Source organism: Crassostrea angulata, chromosome 8, assembly GCF_025612915.1.
Source record: "Crassostrea angulata isolate pt1a10 chromosome 8, ASM2561291v2, whole genome shotgun sequence".
Classification (NCBI taxonomy): Eukaryota; Metazoa; Mollusca; class Bivalvia; order Ostreida; family Ostreidae; genus Magallana; species Magallana angulata.
In genome coordinates, this window is record NC_069118.1 from 59,351,857 (window position 1) to 59,377,719 (window position 25,863).

Below are 25,863 nucleotides of genomic sequence, written 5' to 3' on the forward strand. Positions count from 1 at the left end.
TTGCTTTTTTGTGTAGCCTTGGCATAAGTTGAAAGGAGGCAGGGGTGATAAATATGGCCATATATTGAACATGTATTTGTAGGTCACCTGAGGCACTCAGGTGACCTACCGTTATTGCAATTAGTCTTTGTGCATCGTTGTGCGGTGTGTCTTGCATTAATAACAATTTTAGATTTTTAACTTCCGTTTTAAAAACTACAAGGCCAATTGTTAGTACCATTTTCAGTGTGAAGCATCTCTATGGTAAGAGAAATCAAAATTGTTAATGTGAAACTCATGGCTCTACCACCCCTGGGGTGCCATAGATGGGCTGAATATACAAAAAAGCTTAAATATCAAACATCTTCTTCTCTACTTCCACAAATGTTGGGGAAAAAATAAATTCACGGTAGTGATGTCCATGAAGCCCTCTACCAAATTTTTAAAATTTATACCCTAAGGTGGGGCTAATACACTAAAAATGTATTTAATCTTAGAAAATCCTCTTCTCTACTTCCATATACATATGAGAAAAATGAAATGCATGGTTATGAAGCACTCTACGAAGTTCTGTTCATGACCCCTGAGTAGGGGTTCAGGTCTTAGGGGGGACCAATATGTCCATATATAGTAAAAATATATTACCACGGTACTAAAAATCTTCTCTACCCCCAATACATATTTGAGAAAAACTAATTACATGGTAATAATGTCCATGAATGCCTTTACACAAATTGTGAAATTCATGGTTCCTGGGTCAGGGTTCAGGCCCTAGGGCGGGGCCAATGTGGCCACAGATTCAAATTGTATTGACTTGGTATTTACTTCTGTACTATCACAGATAAAGTCATGCATTGGTATTATGTTCACAATGTCCTAATATTAAATGGTGAGGCTCGTGGTCCCCAGGCCATGGGGCAGAAGTTGAGGCGGGGGGGGGGGGGGGGTCAAATGTCAAATATGCCCATATATTGAACATGTATTATTATTAAGGTTAATTGCTGGTTGTCATCCATTAAGAATTTTAACTTCATCTTGAAAACTACTGGTACATGGTAAATTGACACTTGGCAATATTGAATTGATAGAAGGTAGACGCTTCCATCCCAAGTGGTCCGAAGTCTGTATGACAAAAAATAAAAAAGTGGGAAGTGATTTTTTAAACATTTAAATACTTTCAGGGGCAATAACTACTAGAAGGGGGCTTTAGATCCTTTCGGTATGAATAGAATGAAGAACCCTCTTAGTGTGCTGAACAGATTTTCAAATGACCTTGACCTTTGACCTTTATGTCATTTTGTTCGGCCAAGGTAGACTCTTCCATCCCAAGTGGTCCGAAGTCTGTATGACAAATAATAAAAAATTTGAAAGTGATTTTATAGAAATTCAAATACATTCAGGGGCAATAACTACTAGAAGGGGGCTTCAGATCCTTTAGGTATGAATAGAATGAAGAACCCCTTTAGTGTACTTAAGACATTGGTAAACATTTCAAGTCTCCATCTCTTTTGGTTTCAGAGGAGTGCGATAACATGCTGTTAGTACACATGCAAGGGCAATAACTTCATAAGTTCTGGGAGTTATCAAGCAAAGGGTCATTTGGCACCATAACTTTTAATGGTCAATATCATAAAGACAAAATTGTTTCAATATCTTTAGAAATAAAAATGCTGTCCCTGGAAAAAAAAAGAAGAAAAAAAAAATAAAAAACATAAGAAATACAAAAGGTCTTTCACCTGAAAGGTGGAAAGACCTAAAAAGAATTAAAAAGGTCTTTTATTTATTTAAAACAAAACAACTAAAACAGTATTTGAAGTTTTAAAAATTAACAGTAGACTTGTTAATATTAAAGTAAAACTTGGCTGGCCAAAAATACTGAAGTATGGTATGTTTACAATCATTTTTGAGTAAATGCCAGATGGTATCGTTGAAAGGGGGGGGGTGTTGTTTTTAATGAACATGTATACCAGCCATCTTTGTTTTATCGATGAAAACATGTATAAATGTAAATTATAAAAAGCTATCTTGAAAGTTAACAAATATAGAACAGTTATTTCCTATCAATGTCCTTGTGTAAGATTTCAGGTAGGAAGGTGGTGGTCATTACCATATTTAAGATTTTAAAAACATTTTACTCCAGAATGAAGCTTAATTAAATGCATATACATATGATAATCTTCAAAAGGTGTGTAAATAGGCTGTGGAACTCAGGTGACCGTTAAGGCCTGTTGGCCTCCTGTTACTTAAAGTATTAATTGCTGTGCATGTGTAATCCATCAGCAGTTTTATCTTCTTCTTGAAAACTACATGGTAAAAGTTTACATGTAATGAAAACTAATTTGAACACGTATCAAGTGATGCATGGATATTTATTTTAATACGATGTGTTCATTTTTTAGGTTTCATCCTCATTCAAGGTAGTAACAACTTGTCCATTAATGAAAAACCAACAAATAGTTGTGGTATAGTATGTACATTTATTCAATTATGAAACATTAATAATTTATACAGAGAATCAATCATTATAACGGTATTCCCCCGCTCCGAAGGAATAGCCATTAGGCCTAAAAAAAAGTTGAGTGGTTAGGGTAACCCGACCTAACCTACAAAAATGCCCCGAATCTACCATTTTTAAATGTCTGTTTTTATTCGATTGTCATTGTGACTTTTATAGTATTTCTATTAAAAAATTGGTTTTTAAATAAGCCACAAACAAACATTCTTAGGATTCATGCAGAAAAAAATATGATAAAATAATTTAAAAAAATCCCTACCTACCTAACCTAATTAATTCATCAGTGTTACCCTAAACACACAAATTTTTTTGTATAGGCCTTAGGGGGTATACTCTTTTACCCTTGTGTGTCTGTCTGTCCGTCTGTCTGTCTGTAACAAAAATTTTGTCACATATATCTCTGCATTTTACTGTTCATTGCAGATGCCTGAAATTTTAACACACTATTTATTTAGGCAAGCCATTTCATGAAACATAGTTTTGTACCAATCGGACGTCAACTTCCTGTTAAAAGAGAACTTTGTTTATTTTCAGCCTAAATTTTCAAACAAATGTTCGTCAACAATTTCTCAGCAACTATGTATCGCAGATGCTTGACATTTTCACACACCATTTGTTTTGGCATGCCATGTCGTGGGATATATTTTTGTACCAATTGGACGTCAACTTTTTGCTAAATGATCACTGTTTATTTTCAGCCTAAATTTTCAAACAATTTTTTGTCAAAGATTTCTCAGTAACTATTTATTGCAGATGTTTACAAATTTAACACACTATTTGTTTAGGCATACTATATCGTGAGACATATTTTTGTACCAATCTGCCGTCAGCTTCCTGTTAAATGACGAAATTGTTCATTTTCAGCCTAAATTTTCTAACAAATTTTTGTAAAAGATTTCTAAGCAACTGTTTATTGCAGACGCTTGAAATTTTAATACACTATATGTTTAGGCATGCGATATAGTGGGATATTTTTTTGTACCAATCGGCCTCACTCAATCTAATTAAAATTAGATCTTTGATCCGCTCCTATTAGATCGCTACACAAATTAGATTGGACCTCACTTCCTGTTAAATGATGACTTTGCTTATTTTGTATATTCACATCAGAGCGGGGGTATTACTAGTGAGCATTGGCTCACAGATATCTTGTTCTTTCAACAATGGTATAAGTGAATTGATTTTTATCTGTTTACATTACAGATAATACATTACACTTACATTTACATTACACAAAACTCAAGTCGAGGTAAATTAACATTCTCTGACACTTATTCCTATGTATTCAGTTTTAAAGCAGTAATGTTGTTCATTTTAATCATATTTCATTGAGCTCATATCTTTGTATAAAATTCTTTCAATAATAGAATTAATAGATGAATTGATTACTAGATTTTATGTTTACATATACGAATGTGCAGGTTCATTTGGCTAATTGTCTTGGACACCACCACGTTAGATAAAAAGAGTCTTACTGCTCAAACAGCGTGAAAAGGGGAACAACTCAATTTCTTTTTTTCAACAGCTTAAACAAATAGGAGTTATTCCCCTTTTCACATGTTTTTTTAAAGCAAGTTTTTTATTTAATGTTAAATTTATTCATCTTCCTAAATCATTGCACTGAAGTTTGCTTTAGCTACCAATGCACAGAGTAACAAATTTAAGCCATTACCTAGTCAGAATATAAGTAAAATGAAGAACATCCTAAAGAAATTGATCCAATGCTAGTGTAACATTCTTTGAATAAATGCATGTACATGTACCTGAAATGATTGATTAAGACACTGCCAGACAGACACAAACACAAGTCATGATGATGATTGGTCAGAGTCAATTTCTCTCCCAAGATATCCCTACTTAATTTCTTTCTTATCAACAACTTTAAACAAAACTGATTATGACAATGTCGTGTTTTAGTGTCCAATAACTATCTGGCCCCGGCATCCCAACCGGTGTCGGGTCTGACCATCAAGTTTTCACAATTTTCACCCATAATTGTTTTAAGTAGGGGAATAGCTCAATCCCTAACTTATGGTTTCTGCCATCAGCATTTGTTTGTTTTTTTTCTTTTTTTACATGTGTGTTATCCTGCTTGTCTTTTGGTTTTTTAAGGCGTCGAGCTAATGCTCGGCAGCCTTCTAGCGATTGTCTGGATTGGCAATCTTCCAAAAATTCATGCTCTGCACCGCCTTTTAAATGCGCATAAGAAATAAGTTCCTTAAAGTATTAAACGTATTACAAGATTTTTTTTCCATTTATTCAACTAAATTGTGTACAAAAAACCCAACTTTGCCTCCCTGGTTATTGACAACTCACATTTTAATTGGAGACCGTGCCCGATAGAAATAACATTTTAGATGTAAATTTATTTGTTATCGGGCACGGTCTCCAAAATAAATGTAAGCGATAAAGGTATCTATCAATTTTGTTGCAAAAAATAAAAACGATAATGCAGTTGGTTCGGTCGAGCATTTTAGATAGCACGTGTTGTGGATTTGTTTGTAAACAACCATACCATAGGAAATCTTGTTTCATTATTGAAATAAATAAATGTATGTTTTTTTATTATAATTAGGGACACGCTGTTAATGCATTCAAATTATGAACCTGTGAAAGTTGTTCAAAGACTGAAGCAGAAAGAAAAAAATTATTTTTGAACTTTGAAATTTCTTCGATTTTTGCAACTATGATGAGTTATTGTATTATAAAAGCACCACTACCTATTTTATTAGAAAATATACCGAATTTTGTTTTTAAAGCAGCAGAAAACAGAATTCATATACTTTTCTATTCTAAGTCTAACATTTGATATGACTATTAGTACAGAAATTGAAATTATTGATATCATTCTATATAAAAGAAAAAAATGTCAGCTCGACGCCTTAATTTGTGGCCGTTCCGGCCTTTGATGTTAATACATGTACCATTGTGTAGAATTGTGTGGTCTCTTTTTAGATCTATACAGTATGGTTTTCAAAGATACAGTAGACAAGAGAAAGAAAAGAGGAATTGTATATGGTATAGTATTCATGAATATTATAAACTGTTCATAAGGCAGCTAACCTGTTCCTTTCTTGGTTACTCAGGTGACCTATTGTTATCGTAAGTTCGTTGTTGTGTGTCATTCATAGACATTATATTAAACAGCTCTTAAGTGGGTATGGGGGCAGTAGTCATTGTGTTAGCCCTATGGTAAGAACTAGTTGTTACTTGAGAGCATTATATAAATAGTGCCTGTTTGGGAGGGTAACAGTTGAAATTGACACCCCGAGAAAACCATTGTCAACCGACGCGAAGCGGAGGTTGACAATGGTTTTCGAGGGGTGTCAATTTCAACTGTTATCCTCCCAAACAGGCACTATTTATTTTGTTATACTGAATGTCTTTTTAAAAATTTTTAAGAAAATGTTACTGCTTTTATATAGGAATAACGTGAATTCTACAGCGAACCGTACGCGCATAATTTTCGCGCATGTAACATTTTTTAATGTTACCCGTTGCCAAGTGCGTTGCTAACGCTGAGGGTAATAGTAAATATTATTAACTGCGTCTTAACCAATCAGATTTCAGTATTTAACATGAAAGTATAACAAAGCAATTTCTTACCAAGAGATTAACAAAATAAGAACCACCCTCATTCCCATTTAGGGATTGTTTTTTCAAACAAGGGAAAAAAATCCATGTGGTTATGTGGAATACTGTCAAACTATCTGCCCAGGGGGACAGTCAAATAATCAGCCAGGTTATGTAGAATAGCAAAGCATGGGCCATAAGCCAGTAGTCAAACGACCTCATATAACACTTTTTGTGTTCCTGTTCTGCACACATTTGATAACTAGACGTGAATTGTGGTTTGATAACAATTATAGTCTGTTCTCTACCTGGAGCTGAGACACAACTGCGTCGGACCTGTAAATTTTAATGCTTTGTATAGATACTGTAACTTACCAATGCAGTAGTTATGGGCCAATTCATTTAAAAAAACCAGGATCAACCAAAAGGCAAAATCGTAGTCAGACATCTTCTCTTAAATTAAAATCAAGTTCTAGTTTAGAGACAGTCTGAAAGAGAGAAAGAATGACAGATGGAAAGCAGAGGGAGATAGAGATAATACACAGTACATGTTAAACAGAGAGAGAGCGAGAGAGAGAGAGAGAGAGAGAGAGAGAGAGAGAGAGAGAGAGAGAGAGAGAGGAGAGAGTACATTTATGTTAAGGAGAGAAAGTCAGAGAAAGGTAGTTCATACTGAGGAGAGAAAATTTGAGAGAAACAGAGAGAGATAGACTAGTAAGCTGAATGTTCAGGAGAGAAGGTCTTACAGAGAGAGATAGAGAGTACATGTTAAGGACAGACAATCTGAGAGAGAGAGAAACGAGAGAGAGAGATAGAGAAAGAGAGAGAGAGGGTTGTCCAAAAAGTTCATGGACACATGTAATTTTTTTTAAATTATGGTGCCATTATCAAGAAAGTATTATAATATATTAATATAGTGTAAAATAATGTATGCGTATAAAAATAAGAGCAATGTATGTTTTTGTATTGAAGTTGTCATTATATATTCATTGCCTATACAGGCCACATGGCCCAGTCTGACGACAAGTTATAATGACGTTTCTATAACGTCGTAGGCCTGGGTTTATCTGAGAGTAATATGCCACTTTCACCGTTTGGTCAGAGGGTAAAATCGCATACTCCATCAAAATATCGCTTGTGCCACTTGTGAATAAGTAAATTCAAACTATGTCGATGTTTTTCGTGTTTCCAACACCATTTATTTTGTTTCTTTCTGTGATTTGCCTCAGTTGATACAATTATATAATGGCGCGCTGTTCCGTGGTCAGTTGTAGTCGCTTTTTAGGTGTTTTTAAAGACACGTTCTTGCCGCAATATATTTCAAAGTCCTCTGCTAGTTTGAAAATAGCTTCAAATTACGTATGTAAATGACTTACACCATACAGACTACATCATAAATTAATAGAAGATTATGAAGTTTTGAAATGTTTTATAAAAACTATAACTATTCATAATTAAAAACTCAATTACAAACTTTGGACAATTTTTACGCTGGGCCGTGCCTACTTTCCGCGACTCTTTGATACATTAGAATTTTAGTTTATTTCTATTGAAAACATTCAAAAGCACTTTAGTTTGATACGAAATTTTATGACAAAGATTTTGATATACATTATGTATTTATAGATCCATTTAAAATGACGAAAGCGCGATTGTCCACGATTTTTTTGGACAACCCTCGGACATGTTTGACATAGAAAGTTCAATAGATGGAGCATGAATACGTGTTGATCAGAGAAAGAAAGAGTGAATTAAAGTATGTTTGAAAGAGGAAAAAAGAGAAAGAGAGATACACATACAGAGAAAAAAGAAAGAAAGAGAGAGAGGTAGAGAGGAAGGCTACATGTTAAAAAAAGAAGACAGGGAAAAGATTCATATTTAATAAAGAAAGTATAAGCAAGGGAGAGAGAAAGAGAGCAAAAGTACAGAGAGAGAAATAGAGGGAAGACTGTGTGCAAAAGTACATAAATCTGATAGATTTACATGTGTACATACTATATGTATATGTTTGACAGGAAGTTAAAGCTTAAGCAGAGAAAGTTAGATAGAAAGAGAAAATTAAAAAAAGAGCAATAGTACATGTTAAGTCTGAGAGAGAAAAAGAAAAAGAGCAAGAGTACCTGTTTTGGAAAGGAAATCAGAGAAAAAAGGAAAAGAGTACATGTTTAGCAAAGGAAGTCTGAGAGAGAGAGAGAGAGAGAGAGAGAGAGAGAGAGAGAGAGAGAGAGAGAGAGAGAAGCGCTAGTACATGTTAGTAGAAAAAGACAGAAAGACATGGAGATAGAAAGTGAGAGCACAAGTATATATTTATCAGATAAAGTCAGAGAGAGAGAGAGAGAGAGAGAGAGAGAGAGAGAGAGAGAAGAAATAAATCACATGACTGAAAGAGAGAATAAAAGTTAGGCATAGCAAGTATGAGAAAGAGAAAGACACATATGCACATAAGTACATGTTTGGCAGAGAAAGTGTGAGAGATAAAAAATGCATGAACATAGCATACTTCTGATTTTAAACTTTAGTTGATGATCATACTTGCTCAGAAATTATACAGTTTTATTAGAGAGACTCTTTCTCTCTCTCCCTCTCTCTCTCTCTCTCTCTCTCTCTCTCTCTCACTTCTACACAGTCATTTTTGGGGGATAATTTTAATTTTCCTACTGTTTGAGTCTTCTATGATCTGTACAAGAATGATGAACCATCACATATTTATGAAGAGAAATACATTTTTACCTTAAAGTTACATCTGTTTTAATTAAAATTTTCTAAAGTCTATAAAACAGTTTTGAAAGAAAGAAGTTTACATGAGTGACACTGATTGACAACACTCTCTGTTTTCATTGAACTTGCAGGTTATGATATAAACACCTAGACCCTCCAGACCATGGACCCAGCAAGTACAACATATAAAGTACATCAATGCTCTAAGTGTCCCGGGGACACAGAGTACTATTGTGTATCGTGTCCATGTGATCTGTGTCAAAAGTGTAAAGAAAACCATGTGAAAAACCTCCAAACAATAGACCATAATGTTGTGTCACATCATGAGAAATTCAACAACATCCCAACACAAGAGATCTGTGGGAGACATCCTAGCCATGTTTATATAAAGTACTGTGAATCTAGTCAAGTTCCTGTGTGTGATTCTTGCTTCGGACATAAATCTCATAGATTCCCAATTACTCTTATAAAAAGAAGGCACAAGTTTAAAAGTATACAATTAACATATCAAACAAAGCAACAACAACACAGAGGAACCATTCACACCATCAGAAGTGAGGCTCTCTTTTACAGACCTGTTCTCATGACAGGAATCACAGATGACATCAAAACTTGTCGCACAGAATTCTCCCGCTATCAATCAGAGATGTTAACAAAGGCCCAGAGACTGAAGGATCTCATTAACTATGTGCTATATGATCTATTGAACAAAGTGTTATGTGACTTTGATTTCAAACACAGATATTTAAAACAGAAGATAGAAACAAACAGACATATTTTCAGCCTACAGAGATATGTACACATGTATGAACAGTCAACATTCAGTGCACTTCAATTCCTCTCCTCCATAAAGAAAGCCTTCCCCCAGACACATCTTACACTCCACACCAGCCAGCTCTCCATGACTGAGTCACTCAACAAGGAGGATGTGATGGAGTCACTGAGTGCAATCCAAATCACAGAGAGAGGAAACCGACGCATAGGAAACCAGTGTCTGCTGAAACTGACGTCTGGTGCTGAGTTCCATCAATCTCTCACAGTGACAGGTGTTGATCGTTGTGATCACATTTCCTGTGTGACATCAGACCGGGTCTGGGTCAGTGGTTATAGAAAGAATCTCATGTTGACAGACACAACAGGTGTCCCTCTACATCGTGTGAAGGATTCATGGAGTGGAGATACATTAGGTAATGGATTACACACAGTGAACAGTAAGAGTGAACTGATTTTTATAGATAGGAAATATAACATCAACAAACTATCAAAGGATATGAAAACAACCACCACATTTATAGAGAAAACAGACTCTACATGGAGACCACAGTGTGTGTACTGGTCCCCGTCCACTGGGGATCTACTGGTCGGGATGTATAACAATGATACAGAGACAGGCAAGGTAACCCGGTACAACCAGAGTGGACAACTCACACAAACCATACAGAACGACAACACAGGACGGGGGCTGTATAGAAGACCTTGCTATATAACAGAGAACAACAATGGGGATGTCGTGGTGTCTGACTATATATATAGATGGTCTAGTACTGTAGTGGTGACAGAGCGTGGAGGAAGACATCGTTTCTCCTACACAGGACCTCCATCAGGATCAAGACTAGATCCAGTAGGAATCTGTACTGACGCGCTGTCACATATCCTGGTGTGTGATTTTAGAACCGACACAGTACAGATGTTAGACAAGGACGGTCAGTTCCTGTCACATCTACTGATAAGACCATCAGGAATATTCAAACCATGGAGCCTGAGTTATGATGTCAACACTCACCGTCTCTGGGTCGGATCATGGTACAACAACACGGTGGTTATATACAGGTATATCACCAGACAGGATGCTCTGACAGGTAAGTCTAAGTCATTATTGTTTACAATCATGTATCATATGTCTTGAATTTATTGATTTGTTTGAGACAGTAGCAGCCTATTGATATTAACTTCATGTACAAGATTTTGTTGATAGCTAGTTAAATGCAAATAATACACAGGAATATGCTATTATAATTAGTTATTTATAGATACATCTGTGTATGATTTAAATTAATCAATTAATTAAATACAATAACATGACATTGTAATCAATTGATATAAGTTGCATTTAAACTGTTTAGACTGATGTTTGCACATTTTCTTGCAGCCTCTGCTGATGTGATGGAGTCACTGAGAGAAATCCCAACCACAGGGACAGAAAAACCACAGCAAGGAAACCAGTGTTTGCTGAAACTGATGTCTCCCCCCGAGTTACTTCACTCTCTCACAGTGACAGGTGTTGATCGTTGTGATCACATTTCCTGTGTGACATCAGACCGGGTCTGGGTCAGTGATTGGAACAATCTCATCTTGACAGACATAACAGGTGTCCCTCTACATCGTGTGAAGGATTCATGTCGTGGTGTAGGATTACACACAGTGAACAGTGAGAGTGAACTGATTTATAAAGATAGGAAATATAATATTAAGAAACGATCAGAGGATATGAAAACAACGAAAACATTGATAAGGAAAAAAATATTCTCTAAATGGAGACCACTGTGTGTGTACTGGTCCCCGTCCACTGGGGATCTACTGGTCGGGATGTTTAACAATGATACAAGGACAGGCAAGGTAACCCAGTACAACCAGAGTGGACAACTCACACAGACCATACAGAACGACATCACAGGACTGGGTCTGTATAGAGAACCTCGCTATATAACAGAGAACAACAATGGGGATGTCGTGGTGTCTGACTGTAGCTTTCTCTCTATGTATGGTGCTGTAGTGGTGACAGAGCGTGGAGGAAGACATCGTTTCTCCTACACAGGACATCCATCAGGATCAGAACTATGGCCACATGGAATCTGTACTGACGCGCTGTCACACATCCTGGTGTGTGATGATATAACCGAAACAGTACAGATGATAGACAAGGACGGTCAGTTCCTGTCACATCTACTGACAAAATCACAAGAGATGGATGAACCACGGAGCCTGAGTTATGATGTCAACACTCACCGTCTCTGGGTCGGATCAGGGTACAACAACAAGGTGTGTGTCTACAGGTATATCACCAGACAGGACGCTCTGACAGGTAAGTCTGAGTCATTATCATTCACATTAATTAGATATAGATAACTAAGACACACAGTCCGTGTTAATTATCAGTCAATAAGATACATGTAAGACATGTTTATCTGTGTGATTGTTTGTCAATATAAACAAATCTTTGTTAACAGGATTAGTGGAATCTACCAGTCATTGCAAATTATTTCTTCTATTAAAATTTGTAGAAAGTGGATATATTAACCCAATAATTGGATGTTATTGTACAGTACCATTGCAATGTGTTTTGTTGATTTAATTAATTAGAGGTCATTTTAATTAGGTAATAAGACATAATGATACATATATTTGTAATTATGTGTTTTGTTACAACTAGTTTTAATCAATTTTATTGACTAGCTAAAACATTTGAGATTTAAAAAATGAAGTTGGTCTATAAACTTTTTATGTGAACTTAGCTATATCAATATATGTATATATACATGTACTGTATAATATCTATTAACTAACAGCTAATTGATGTTTGTTGTAGATGAGGACACACACTCAACTGATGAGGATGTCTTTTCCAGCTCAACACCAGCTGTAGAATAGAGATAGCTGGGATATTGACAGGTTGTAAATGTTTCTGTACAAATCTAGTCTGCTCTCAAAACCACACATGTTGTTTGTCACTTTGTTCAACATCTGCAGCTGAAATTGACCTGTGTATGATTCACATGGACTGTAATACTGACTCCTGTTTATTTCACACTTGGAGATCATCCAAACATGGCTCTTTTACTATATGGGGAAAAAACATTGATCAGATATTCAGATAAAGTTGATATTTTAGCAAAATTAAACTTTGTGGATTTGAGAATTAATTTTAACCCTCCTAGATATGCCATCATGTAATAATATTCAATTGATAAAAAATAATCATTTACAATATCATTAATTGTTATTTCTGTTTTATGCAGGTGAGCAAACTTTATCTCCATGCCTTGTGGTGAAGTAACTGCATCTTGGCTTGTTACAGAGAAAAGGAAAATGGCTAGTATCACTTCTATTCTAGCTGACTTGCACTGGCTTCCACTAAAATTCCTTCCTACATACAAAACCCTTGTGTTCGCCTACCTAGCATTACGTAGATCGGGTCCAGGACAAGAACTGATTACTATCCGTAAAATAAACCGAAACCTACGATCCGACGGAAGCTTGCCACTTAATTTATCGAGGCTGTGCACTTGAAAGACAATTTATCTATGGTGATCATTCCTACTTATGACAGTCTTCCGATGTGTATTCCTCGCGCGAAATCCGTTCAAAGTTTTTAAAAGAAAATGGAATACAATTTTTCTAATTAGCATTTAATTTACTTTTGAGAATTGTCTATCTTGTGATTTTTTGGTTACGATTTTTAATTATCCTCATTTTTATTTGTAGTAAAATAATGTTCAATACTATATTTTTTTAAGTGGCCTATACATGTACTATGTTTTATGTCATGTCCATTTCATATAAAGTTCGCTATAGTGATTATGTTATTATATAGAGCGTTACAAAAATTATTTATTTATTACTGTTTTATTACATATGTTATGGTAATACAAAGTGTCACCAATAGACTCTGTGTTCTTTGTATATGACTTAAGCAGTAACCAATGATTGTAATTTTTATATGTTTTATCAAGGTATAACTTCTGTAGTTCGTAATAGGTATAGTATCAGTATTTTTACACTTTTGCCCTGTATTTATATTCTTTGAATTTTTTTTATAAGGCCGGATGCAGTTTGGTGAAAGGTTAAAGCTGTCCCTTGAACGTTTTGTTGTGTGTATTGAAGTTTTGTTTTTCATTTTTGAGAGGTACACAGGAAATCATGCATATATTAACTTAATATCATAGTCAAAGGGGAAGAACTCAAATCTGTATATTTCAGTTTTAAGATGGTATCATGTTGTGACGTACTATATTTTGAAATAAACAATAAAATGAAGTTTCTTATTAAATTGTCACCAAAAAGTTTTAGAAAAAGATTTTTAGTTAGATATTGTAAAATTTAAAAACTCTGAACGGTGAAAGTATTTTGATAATAATGTACTTTTTCACACTAACATTGACATCTGTCCAATACCTCCCTAAATAAAAAGAGTTAGTCACCTTCTTATAATCTTAAAATAAAGTAAAAGTTTATATTGTGATAGTTCATGTATTATTGAGGTGAACAGAATGAATCTGATGAATATACACTACACCAAAAATATATTTTAATATGAAAGTAGTATAGCTCTAATTCAGGAGAGAATTCAGAAACACTGAGTGAATGTTTTGCACTTGAAAACTTTTTGAGGAGTTGTTCGCCCTTTATAAAAATTAAAAACAAATCATTTTCTTAAATTTGTACAATAGCCTGTTTCAAGTTATTGCTTCCTTCATATTTTGAAGATTTTTGATTAAAATAAACAAGCCTGTCAATGAAGTACAATTCAAATTGATCAAAGGGTAAAAAATTTCCAAGATTTCCTCTTTAATTCATCATCTGTTCATGGGAGGAGAATTTCACATAAACAAAAAACAAACATCGTACAGAGATTCAAAATGGGATATGTTAACATTTTTTCTCCATTCGGAAGTACTCGGAACACCTTGCACATTTATTAAGTTATCATCCGGAGTGCTCAATTTTGTTTACAATGCAAAATTCCCGTAAACTTTCTATTTTTGGTTGTTTATTGAAACCTGAAGCGATAGAGGGGGCGTTTCAGAACAAATAATCTGGATTTTTTAAGCTCACCGAAATGGAGTCGGGCATGCAAAGCTTATGCTATACCCCCGGCGTCGGCGTACGGACATGCAAAGTTTTTGGTGTAGGTCCTGTATCTAAGTAATTACTTGTCCTATCTTCACCATATGGTGCATCTCTACCTCCTTATAGACTTGAAAGACTTGGATGCTGAATCTGGGTCATGAATTGCAGATGACGGAGGAGGTTAAGGTTTTTGAAACAGGTTAAAGTTTTTAAGCAGGTGCCCTTTGGTAGTAATTCTAAGTAAATACTGGTTCTAACTTCATTACACTTGTATGGATGGCACGTCTTATGATACTGATGCATCAGACAAGCTTGAATGCTTAATTGAGGTTAAGGATTTTGAAGCAAGTGCCCTCCGGTGATTAAATCTTAGTAATTACTGTTCATAACTTCACCAAACTTGGGTGGATGGTGCGTCTTTATGATACGAATACACCTGACAAGATTGGATGCTGAATCTGAGCCATATGTTCTAGATGCTTGAGGGGGTTTAGTTTTTGGAACAGGCCACATGTTTATATACTAGATACTATTTACATTTTCAAATGTCTTTGTCTGTTAAAACATTACGAATAAATTTTGAACTCTTAAACCCAATAAATTCATAAAACATGAGTGACACAAAATGGGCGAGTGTTATAGCATAATCGAAAAACGGTATTGGCTGCGCCGCCTAGTAATACATAGAATATGCTACATTAAAAAAATAATGCTTTTAAAATAATGTTGTTTTGAAGTGAAAAAATTGGAAATATTAAAAATATAAGTAATAAGGAATCGTTCTTTAAATATTATGAGGTGATAATGTCGATCGGTGCGTGGTGAAATCTGTCATAAATCCATCGGACTTTATTGGATTTTACCACGCCCCGACTGAAGTTATCACCTCATAATACTCAAAGAATGATTCCTTATTCCTTAAATAGTACTATTTCAAACTTGCATAGATGATTAACTATATGAATGAATCGTAGAGGTAGCTTTAGATACAGATAGTGATTTTATGATCTAGATGCTTAGGCCGGTCTCAGATTTTGTAACAACTCAAATTGTGCTAGACTCAGAGAGCTGGTTATAAAATATAAAAAAATCGGCCCCTACATAGTCAGACTTAAACATGCAGTTATTATCACGATGGATGTGTAAATGGACGGTAGCTTCAGATACAGAGCTTGATCTTGATTATCTTAGGAAGCACGGGAACTGGGTTTGTATAATTTTGACCTTTAGGGCCTTTTTTTCCCGTGTCGGCATTCATATGATTTTAAGCAATTGTACTCCTAATTATTAAAAAAAATGTGATCTATGAACTGTATTGGATATTACAAAATCGATTCGTAGTTTTTATCACAGACAAAGACACTGGAAATATACAAATATGTAATCATATGCTGCACCCGTAAATATATTATGTATAATGCCTTGTGCATAGTAAACCTATCCACTTTATTCTTGCGTACTTGTGTATGTATGGGTAAAAAGCTACAATATTACAGACAGGAAAAATATCAATACATATATCATAACCCAAAAGGCATGTTCCGCAAACACAGAAAATACTATAAACGTTTAACATTAATGCAATACACAAATAACTATTACATGTGTTTACTCGTTAAAATACTATGCAACTTTATCGAGACTTATAAAAACTTCACTTAAGATGTAAATACTACGGTATCATAGAAAAGACTTAAATGTTATAACAAAAGAGAATTGATATAATAATTAGTAAACTTTGATTAAAACAGAAAATAATTTGTAAACTTACATTTGTGACCTGACTGCAAACTACAGTTACTTTGGCGGTAAAACTGCACGGACTAACACTCTTCAGTAAAGAAGTCTAATATATATACCCTAGAAATTAAACGAATTTCGAACCCGACGGGAAAAAACAATATAGCTTATCGTAACAGCACATTATGCATAATAATTGCACGCGACGGTGATATTATTTAAAATTTCAGAAGGAATATATTACTCAAATATTGTTGTATTTTATCATTCTGCTCGGTGAAAAATGTAATTCAAGGGTAGGTAAATCAAAGATTTGATGGGAAAACAGCAACGATTGTTTTATTTTAAAATTCAGCGACGAATTAATACAGACATCGTTATCATGCCGTTGTGATGAATGATCATTAATTTCAAGAAATTGCTTGGTGTTTAAATAAACGAATTTGTCTGCACAACCCGCTGTTTTTTAGGACTGGTGATGTAAAAAAAAAAATAAGTATTCAATGTTTCTATATTTACCTGGGCTTAACATAGAAACAATAGTCATTAATTGATCCTAGGGGTGCTAATCAACGTCGAAAATGGAGACTTGAAGTCGTAAAATTTATACCCAGGGTACAGCTTGACATATTTTTCTTTTCTTTAATTCTGGTTGAAACACAGCGTTTGATTGGTTAGAAAAATTAAGTTAAATTTGTATAACCCGATAAGCACGTCACAAGACACGTCATAATGCTCCGACGTAAAAAAAAAAAGTACTAATTAATCTGCTTGACGTTATGTTTGAATTTTGAACGCCATGTAAAGAACAGTAAATTACAGAAATTCTAACTTTTGGGAATGAACTCAATATATACCCAAGTTATACTCGTATAACTGGGCTGGAGCAATTTACGCTTTTTTATAATCCGCTTTGCGAATTATAAAGCGTAAACTGTCCCAACCCAGGTTATACTCGTATAACTTGGGAAGACATTGAGTTCATTTATGAATTTCCTAGGCTTGTACCCCGTGAAAAAAAAATGGTTGTTGATAATTGACCTTAACAACAAAGTTTTCAATTGACTTTAAACTGGAACTTGCTCTACGCGATTTAAATAAAATTACTTGAATTGTTCCTGAGAGTGTTGAGGAGGTATTGAAAATTCATCGTATACACCCATAACGTGGCGGAGTCGACAAAAGTATTGGGGAGTCCATTTCAACGTATGGGGGAGTCGATTTTCTCTGCTGCGGAAACGGAAGAAATTTAGGTCACGCCTTTTATAGGTATTTATAACAAGCATTTCTAAATAATATATACCGCACGGAAAACGGCGATAGTCGAACTTGTGTTGGTCATTGGTCCGAGTGCTCTATGTGTCTAGAAGTATCAAACACTTCGATCGATACTATTTAGCAGATTTCAAATTCACGGTAATCGATTGGTCAAAATATGCATGACTTGAAAAATATATGCTATTTGTTTTGGGTAACAGACAGTTGAAATAATTGAAAAATTAATCAACCTTGTAAGTGCAATAATCAAATCTTGACAAATCTTTGGACAAATAAAGAATCGGGGCCTTTTCTATTCAGACGTAACGATAACGTAGGAAGAGTCGTTTTTCGGATAACAGAACGTACGGGGGAGTAGACAATAATGCATACTGTATAAATTTTACATTGAACCCTTTTTTTTTATAACCATATTTGATAATAATTGTCAATAGATAAAGTACACATGTTGTATATATAAAGGGTTTTAAAAACAGTAGGTAGAAATGCAAGATATGTGTTCAAATAAAATATATCATATTAAAAACTTTACTTTTTCTCTTTTCTAATAAGTTGTGTATCTCAAACCATATCAAATGCATGTGAGGTACAAAGCAACATTCACAAAATTGTTGTAATTTGTTATTTACCTGTGGGTTTGTGTGTGTGTGTGTAATTCGATTGTTTTTTTTTTTATTAATATAAGCACATACATGAGATATAATATAACATGCTGCATTCGTTTTTTGTCATTTCTATATCATATACGTATTTGCTATCATCGTCGGGTTTTCTCTCTCTATCACACTCTCAATGATATATGTAGAAGTGAAGTTGAATTCTCTACCGCTTTCGTGTTCTTTTAAGGAGACAAGGGTGGTTAGTGGATGCTCTTGTCGATATGATCATCTGGTAAGGCGTACAAACAGAACGTCTGCTTTTTATGGCTTACGGCCATCTAGTTGCCGGACAATAATCTTTACGGCAAAGAGTTCAATTATCTGAACATGCGCGACAAAAAATAGTTCTATTCGAATGTTGAAAAGTTAACTGTTTGTTGTTCATAATAAATATCTTTAAGCAAGATTATATTTTCCATATGTTATTATCACTTATGTTATTGTAACCAATATGAATTGACTTTATTTAATGAACTCGAAATCTAACGCGAATGAATATTAAATGCAGTGTTTTTCCCTAGGCTGTTTTTGCATAGAGGTTTAGGCCCCCGCCATGCATCACACATTGCCGCCATGCTTTCCACTATGCATACTTACCTGTATTATAAGCAAAAAAAAAATCTTTTCCCAATTAATTCAGATCCTAACAGTGATAAGTAAATGTTAAGTTGTCGTTATTTCGTTCAATCTTCATAAAAACGTTTGCACCCGCAGACAGCGTCGCTAACTTCGATCGACATCGATCTCAGCAAGGGGGAAAGTGTTTAACGGTTAAAGGACTGAACTTATGATTGAGATACATTGAAACTGGGGTTATAAATCGGTAATAAATGCATAAATAGAGGGGCAATTACTACTTGTTTTAATATAATGTGCCTTCTTCGACACCTCCGCCATTATCGAATGTTGGGGATTTTCCAAGATCTAAAAATAGCACAATGTTCCCTCGATGGAGTTACCTTGGTTGTGCTATGGTTGAACTGTTTATTTGTCGTAAAAATATTTGAAACTTGAGACCAAATGTACTCAAATAAGAAAACAATATACAGTTAAGATTGATTGCAAGTCATATACGGAAGCGATGTCACATTACTATACATAGAGACATCGTATAGTATGCCTCTGAAAATGACTGTGTACACATGTCATGTGAAGAGAGACTAACTGCAAAGTTATAGTGCAGTAATTAATTTTAATTAAATTTGGTGTCAAAACAAGTTTGCTGTAATTGCATAGTTCTGCCTGTTTCTTCCCCCCCCCCCCCCAAAGAGTTTATCTCTGTACAAAGGGAAAAAAATAAAACAGAAGGTGTTGGAACTGCCTTGTGAATTTATATTTCTTTTAAAGCTTGTGAAGGTCAGCCTCTTAAAAAAGTAGAAAAAACCCAGAAAAATATGAATAAATATACATTTATGAAATACAAATAAAATGGAATAATACTTGTTGGTGTAGATTTCATAAAATTCATTAATAATAGTACATATAACATGCAGTACATTTCATCATTTGGTTATATTATTTTTACGCGCAGTGATTTCGCGCTGGCTTTGGCGCTGTTACGTAGCACCGTGCACCAACTCTTGCGCAAGTTCATAGTGCTTAGGAATACAAGGTATACTGATATTTGAGAGCATGTTCATTGTTGGTTTTAAGTGCTTTTGTGTCCTATATAGTTGAATGAATTTACAGTTGATGTACTTCAGTCGTTGGATAAAAGAAAGAAACAAATTGTCTCATATTGGAGTTTGAGTCTGACATAATCATAATTATTTCATGCAGTCTATGATTTTCCTAAAAGCAGTGGTGGTTTCAACCAATTGATAAAAGAGGGGTCTAGATTTCAATCATGTCTGTTTCGGTCACTAAGGTTCGACCAATCAACAAATGGGGCATGTTGATATCGGTCCTGTTAGTTTCTATAGATCTATGAATTACATGTAGCTAGTTACTTTCTATAGAGCTATAAATAAACTAAAGTTTCCGTAAGAAATAGAAGGAATCATACTCGATCCATGTAAATATAGTCATATCAAATCCGTAAGCCATTATGGCCCTTCAGGCCTTTGATTTTTTCTTTTGGGGCCGATTGAAACATAGTATAGAAAAACTATAAATTAAATACTTAGTATTTGATCTTTGAATTACAAATACATGTTTGTTCACATATTGTACCCCATATAATATATGCTTTTTACAAGTATATTCACCAACTGTGTTTATTCAAACAATAAAATGCTTTTTTGTAATTTATACGGTTATGATGATAATTAGCATTGAAGAAAAGTTTACATTTTGTAACTCGTGTTTAGTTTAAGAAGTATTTTATTCAATATACAAATAAAAAAAAAATGACAATAACAAACCGTCAACCATCTCAAAATTCACAAAACGAAATAGGAATTCAAAGCAGAGCAACACGGACGTCTAAAAAGATGGAGATAGGATCAGCTGCCTAGGACGTAATCAGAAAAAAAACCGGAAACGTCCGCAGACAACCAGTTGACCAATGATGGTCCAACAGCTAGCATGAAAAAATGCATTGAATTGGATCAAACAGCAGGCAATATGCGTGTAAATGTTCTCTCCTGTTAGCATGAGTTGTCGGTTTACGTATATATACTTCTTGATATCCTTGCTACAATCATAGCCCTATAAATCACCAAAAAAGCATTTTACTGCATGTTTATATATTTACATCTACCAATGATTTATGTAATCAATTTTTCATTAAAAAAAAGTACGTTAAACACGATAACTGACAAAACGTTACAGAGAAGGAACAGTCCATTGTCCTTATGTGTGAAAGTTTCCGTGGCAATGATAACTACAGCTACTTGGAAGTTTGAGTTCAGTCCGTGCAAGTCCATGCAGTCGGTGCACTCGATGTTGCTTTAACAGTATTACTAATAAAAAAAATCACTTTGAATGCCTCTCTATCCAACCGTTATAGATAATCTTTAACTAGGACTATACCGACTGAAATGAGTAAATACATAAACAGCTAAAAATATCAGCTTGAAACAGAATAAAACTGAAAACTGAAAAATGTCATTCAATTTATAACGATTATTCTTAAATAGAAATATGCAATATTGTCACCATGACCGAGCCTCTGATCAGTACCAAAAACAATACTATATGCAATAAAATATCTATATACAAAAATTACAAAAATATAATAAAGAGTCGGCAAGATACGACGCGAGATGGTCCTTAGGTTCTAATCCTCCTCTCTCCGTCCATCACCATGCTACCCTGAATCATCGTCCATTGTATCCACCGTGTCCACCACTTCACCTGCTCCAGGTAATCAACTACCGGAAACTCTTCCGGTCGTCCACAATAGGCCGTCAGTCACCATCACCTCTCAGGCCAATACACAGAGCCTCGTCCATGCATAGAATGTGACTAACCCCGGGACCCCGTCTGGAGATTTAGTTACCAGGCAATTACAAAACTAAATACACATGGTCAAATCCGTGTGGGGAAATCGTGCGCTCTGTCCAGAACTGCAAAATTCAAACCTTATAAAGCCCAATGCGGGTAGAGTCAATTATGCTGACCAATGCCAAACTGAAAAATATGAGGCTCCATACGGGATAAAAATATAAAGTCTATCAAAACACTAGGGATTCAGTACGGGATAATTCCACTACATATAAAAACAACTTACACTACAGCAAATACTAGGATTTGATTGTGACAAATATGCCTAATGATTCAATATAAATCCTAAATGCCTAGTTGGAAGTCCGATAGCTTACTGAGAGAGACTTCAAAAATACTAAATTTTTAAAGTAAAAAGGAACCGACAAGACTTTTGTAATTTGAGTCAAGATTTCTGACACAACTAGTTTGCAATGTAAACTTTGTAAATATATGAGGAACTACTTTACCTATGAATGGCAGGTATTTTAAAAATAATTCCAAATTCCCTTCTTGACGCCTTTCATCACTGAAACACACTTTATTCTTACAACGCCCCGCTTCGATTTTTCAGGTTCAAAAGGAATCTGTTAATGTCTGAGTAAAAATAAACTGGCGACTTCAAGAGATTAATGACGTATATCTCCACTATTTTAAGACAAATAAACTTGAAATTCGGCATGAGTGTATCTTAGACATTACTTTTCTGAACAATACATGCATATTGCGAGTTTTATAAAAAAAAAATGATTTATTTGGCTTTTGAAGCAAGCTGGTAGATTTTAAACTGGGCAAAAGTTTGACTCCTTTTTTTTTAGCTCACCTGAGCTGAAAGCTCAAGTGAGCTTTTCTGATCACCTTTTGTCCGTCGTCCGTCTGTCCGTCTGTCCGTCTGTCCGTCCGTCCGTCTGTCCGTGCGTCTGTAAACTTTTTACATTTTGAACTTCTTCTCTAAAACCGCTTATCCAATTTCAACCAAATTTGGCACAAAGCATCCTTATGGGAGGGCGAATATAAATTGCAGAAATAAAAGTCCAATCTATATTCAAAGCAGAGAAAACCTTGAAACTGTAGAAAAAGGGGGGTGCATTTTTAAAAATCTTCTTCTCAAGAACTACTGATTCCAATTCAACGTAGTTTAGCATAAATTATCCTTATGGGAAGGAAAATATAAATTGCAAAAATTAAGGTCTAATTCTGTTTCAAATCTGAGTTATTACGAAAATGATAATAAAGGAAAGGCGTGTTTCAATCGAGCTCGGCATCCGGTAAAATGGGTAGACAAGACTTGGCCTGAGCAAAACAAAAGATTGGCAGTTATTAATCTGCCAATCTCATTAAAATTTCAGGATATTTGATGGACCAGTATATTTGTATTTGCTGTAAATATTGCTGCAAAATAATGCGTATTTGGAATTGACGATTGCCGATCTGCCCCGGCTTTTATTTTGCCACGGCCCGGGTTTGCATACCCATTTTACCAAGACTCGTATTCCATACTTCCAAAACGAGGTTCTTTGTTTAAAGCAGCCATGACATTATATGAAAAAGGGTCGATCTGACTATGATGAATCTGCTTGTTGTGCAACAGTTCGCGAATGAAGGGAAATTTTTGAAACATGCAAAATATATTGGTGCCGATTTTGTGAAGTAACTTGAGGCTAAAAATGTCAATGCGTTGACAATTTTCACACATGACGTTGGTGTTAGCTTGTTCTGATTTTCGTTTCGTTTTCATTATTTATGCTTTGTAACCTGGGAACTATCGTCTGTATTTCGTGATTTTTACGTATCAAATCAAACAGAGACTTCGGTAAATCAAACAGTTAACTGTTTACCTGCGCTAATTAAGCAAAATCTGATATATCAATAACGTACTGAAATACAATTCATTCTATCGGTAATATTCGGCATTATCTTTTGCGTAATGGTAGATTAACACAATAGGTTTTGTTGAGATGCTCGGCATTTTCTCGAGTTTATTCACTTTAAATAGAGTTTGATATCGCTGTCGGAAATGTGTAGGTATATACATGTATATATATGATTCATTTCAAAAAAATAAATTGTGTTCTTTATTTGTTATAGCAGTGCATGTTTCTTGTGTTTAATTGTTTACAATTTCTATTTACTAACCATATTTGAGTGTTAAGCTTCGAATTATAAGCAAGATACAGAGATTTGCTCACAATTCTATGTTTGTACACAGATCTTAAAAACTAAAGATTAAAAAAGTAAAAACAATTGTCAATATTTAATATGTTTTACGGTGTGACCGTTGGGGCTAGCGCAGAAGGAACCACACATCTCTCATCATTGTTAAATGCAACCCTTGGACTTGCCCTAACCAAAAAACTCTGGCTTTGTCTCGAAAACTTTTACCACCGCAAGGAACCCGTTGTCAAACTTTTATTCCAATGGTCCCTTCCCAGGCTTATACACTTAAACAAACTACCACTGAGCATTTATTTAATAAAATGTTAAACAGACTTATTAAAATATTTTGATAAACACAAAGCCGTTTGGGTTTATTTTTATGTAAATACAATTATGTTTTATCATTCCTTTACCTTTTTAATAATGATCAGTAATCAATAAATTGTGTGTCTGTGTCATTTCTAATTTTGTTCCTTGTTGTTACCTGTGTTTTAATTATTTTCCTCTGTGACATCAATTTTGTTTTTAATCTTTTTAATTTTTGTACGCTATATAAGCGTTGAAGACATGTGCCCTCATCCCTTTTCAGTGTGTGATATCCAATATAATTGAAAGGTTTGACCACATATGCAACTATAACAAATACATGTAGATATTTTAACAGTTTAATTTTTTCCTTTATTTATTAATTACAAAATGTCGTGGCTGCACGTAGATCTAATAATGATCCATCTCTAAATGTATCGCGGGAAATTAAAACGCGAGATCACCATGACGTCATACTAACTTTCTTTTGCGCTCGACAGTTTTCGTAAATTGTTGGACAAATTGGGGGAACGAAATGACGTCATATGTCAGCAAAAGTTCAGATAGGTATAGTTTTTAACGTAAGCATATGTGTTGTTTACTACAATATTTTTAAAAGGATTTTTTATTGTTAAATGAAAATGATGTATGCGATTTAGAGGTAAGAATTTTCCGTAGAAACGCTTCCTGTTACACCATGTTGTTATGCACCGCAAAGGATCACTGGGATAGTAGAACTTTTTTACGTGGCCTCATAAAAATGTCTTTGAACAATGTGCAGATTTCAACTCGAATTTCCTCCGTTCATACACGTTGTCTTTGGAGCTCGCTCCGCCTCGCTGCGCTCGCTATCACGAAAATTTTCAAAGTCTGTTCTTCCAGAAACCAACTTTAACAACTTATTGTATAATTGTAAACTTAACCTTTTTTCGTCATTATTACTCCTACTGTGCATGTGATCCTTGACTGTTTGTGTACATTTGTATAAACTGATCTTGAACCTCAAATACCAGTGAACTTGGTCTTGAGTGAATAAATGAATTGAAAATCTTAGGCCATTCTTTTTTTTCATTTTAAATGCTGAATAGGAAATACCAAGTTAAAAATCTTAAGCTGAATGTAATAAACTCATGTGAACAAAATATGACTTAAACCTAGGCGAACTGTGAGCTCTGTATCTTGCGTATAATTCTACGATTGACGCTGAAATTTTGGTTGAACATTAGAAATTCTATATGAATTAGAGTACCTATGTTAAATACTTGTACAAACAAAATAAAGAATGATATTCTGTATATACCTACTCTCTGGGGCCCCCTCTTTATACAATAAATAATGTGAAATCTACATCAATTTTGATAGTTTTTCAGACACGGGTAAATAAAAACGACATCTTTAAAACAGTTTCCATAGTTCTGACACATTTCTGTTGCAGGGTAAAGTAATTAAAGTAAGTTAACAACTTAACAGTGTACTCCTACCAAATGTTTAGTTTTATATCTTGCGTAGGGTTTCTTATTCTGGTAAAAAAAATAGTATTTCATGAAGGTACAATGTCAAAGATTACGTGTATGCAAAAATTAGTGTAAAATTCGAATATTTTACAATTTTTATTTTTTGTTATTTTACCGAGGGACCATACGGCACAATATGTTTTGAACGCCC

The 25,863-nt window shown here is 34.6% G+C and overlaps 1 protein-coding gene across 2 annotated transcripts; it reads left to right on the top strand.

Annotated features, from left to right (window-relative positions):
- Positions 1 to 2,411: 2,411 nt before the first annotated feature.
- Positions 2,412 to 13,945, top strand: LOC128160048 (uncharacterized). 2 transcript variants are annotated; one of them, XM_052823313.1, is made up of 6 exons: positions 2,412 to 2,446; positions 5,450 to 5,512; positions 8,917 to 10,644; positions 10,935 to 11,867; positions 12,372 to 12,454; positions 12,897 to 13,945. In XM_052823313.1, exons 3-5 carry the CDS (start codon positions 8,949 to 8,951, stop codon positions 12,431 to 12,433), a joined length of 2,691 nt encoding a protein of 896 aa, XP_052679273.1. In that variant the 5' UTR covers positions 2,412 to 2,446; positions 5,450 to 5,512; positions 8,917 to 8,948; the 3' UTR covers positions 12,434 to 12,454; positions 12,897 to 13,945. The 2 variants fall into 2 exon arrangements, with proteins under 2 accessions (XP_052679273.1, XP_052679272.1); XM_052823312.1 differs by having other exon boundaries at positions 12,802 to 13,942.
- Positions 13,946 to 25,863: the final 11,918 nt, after the last annotated feature.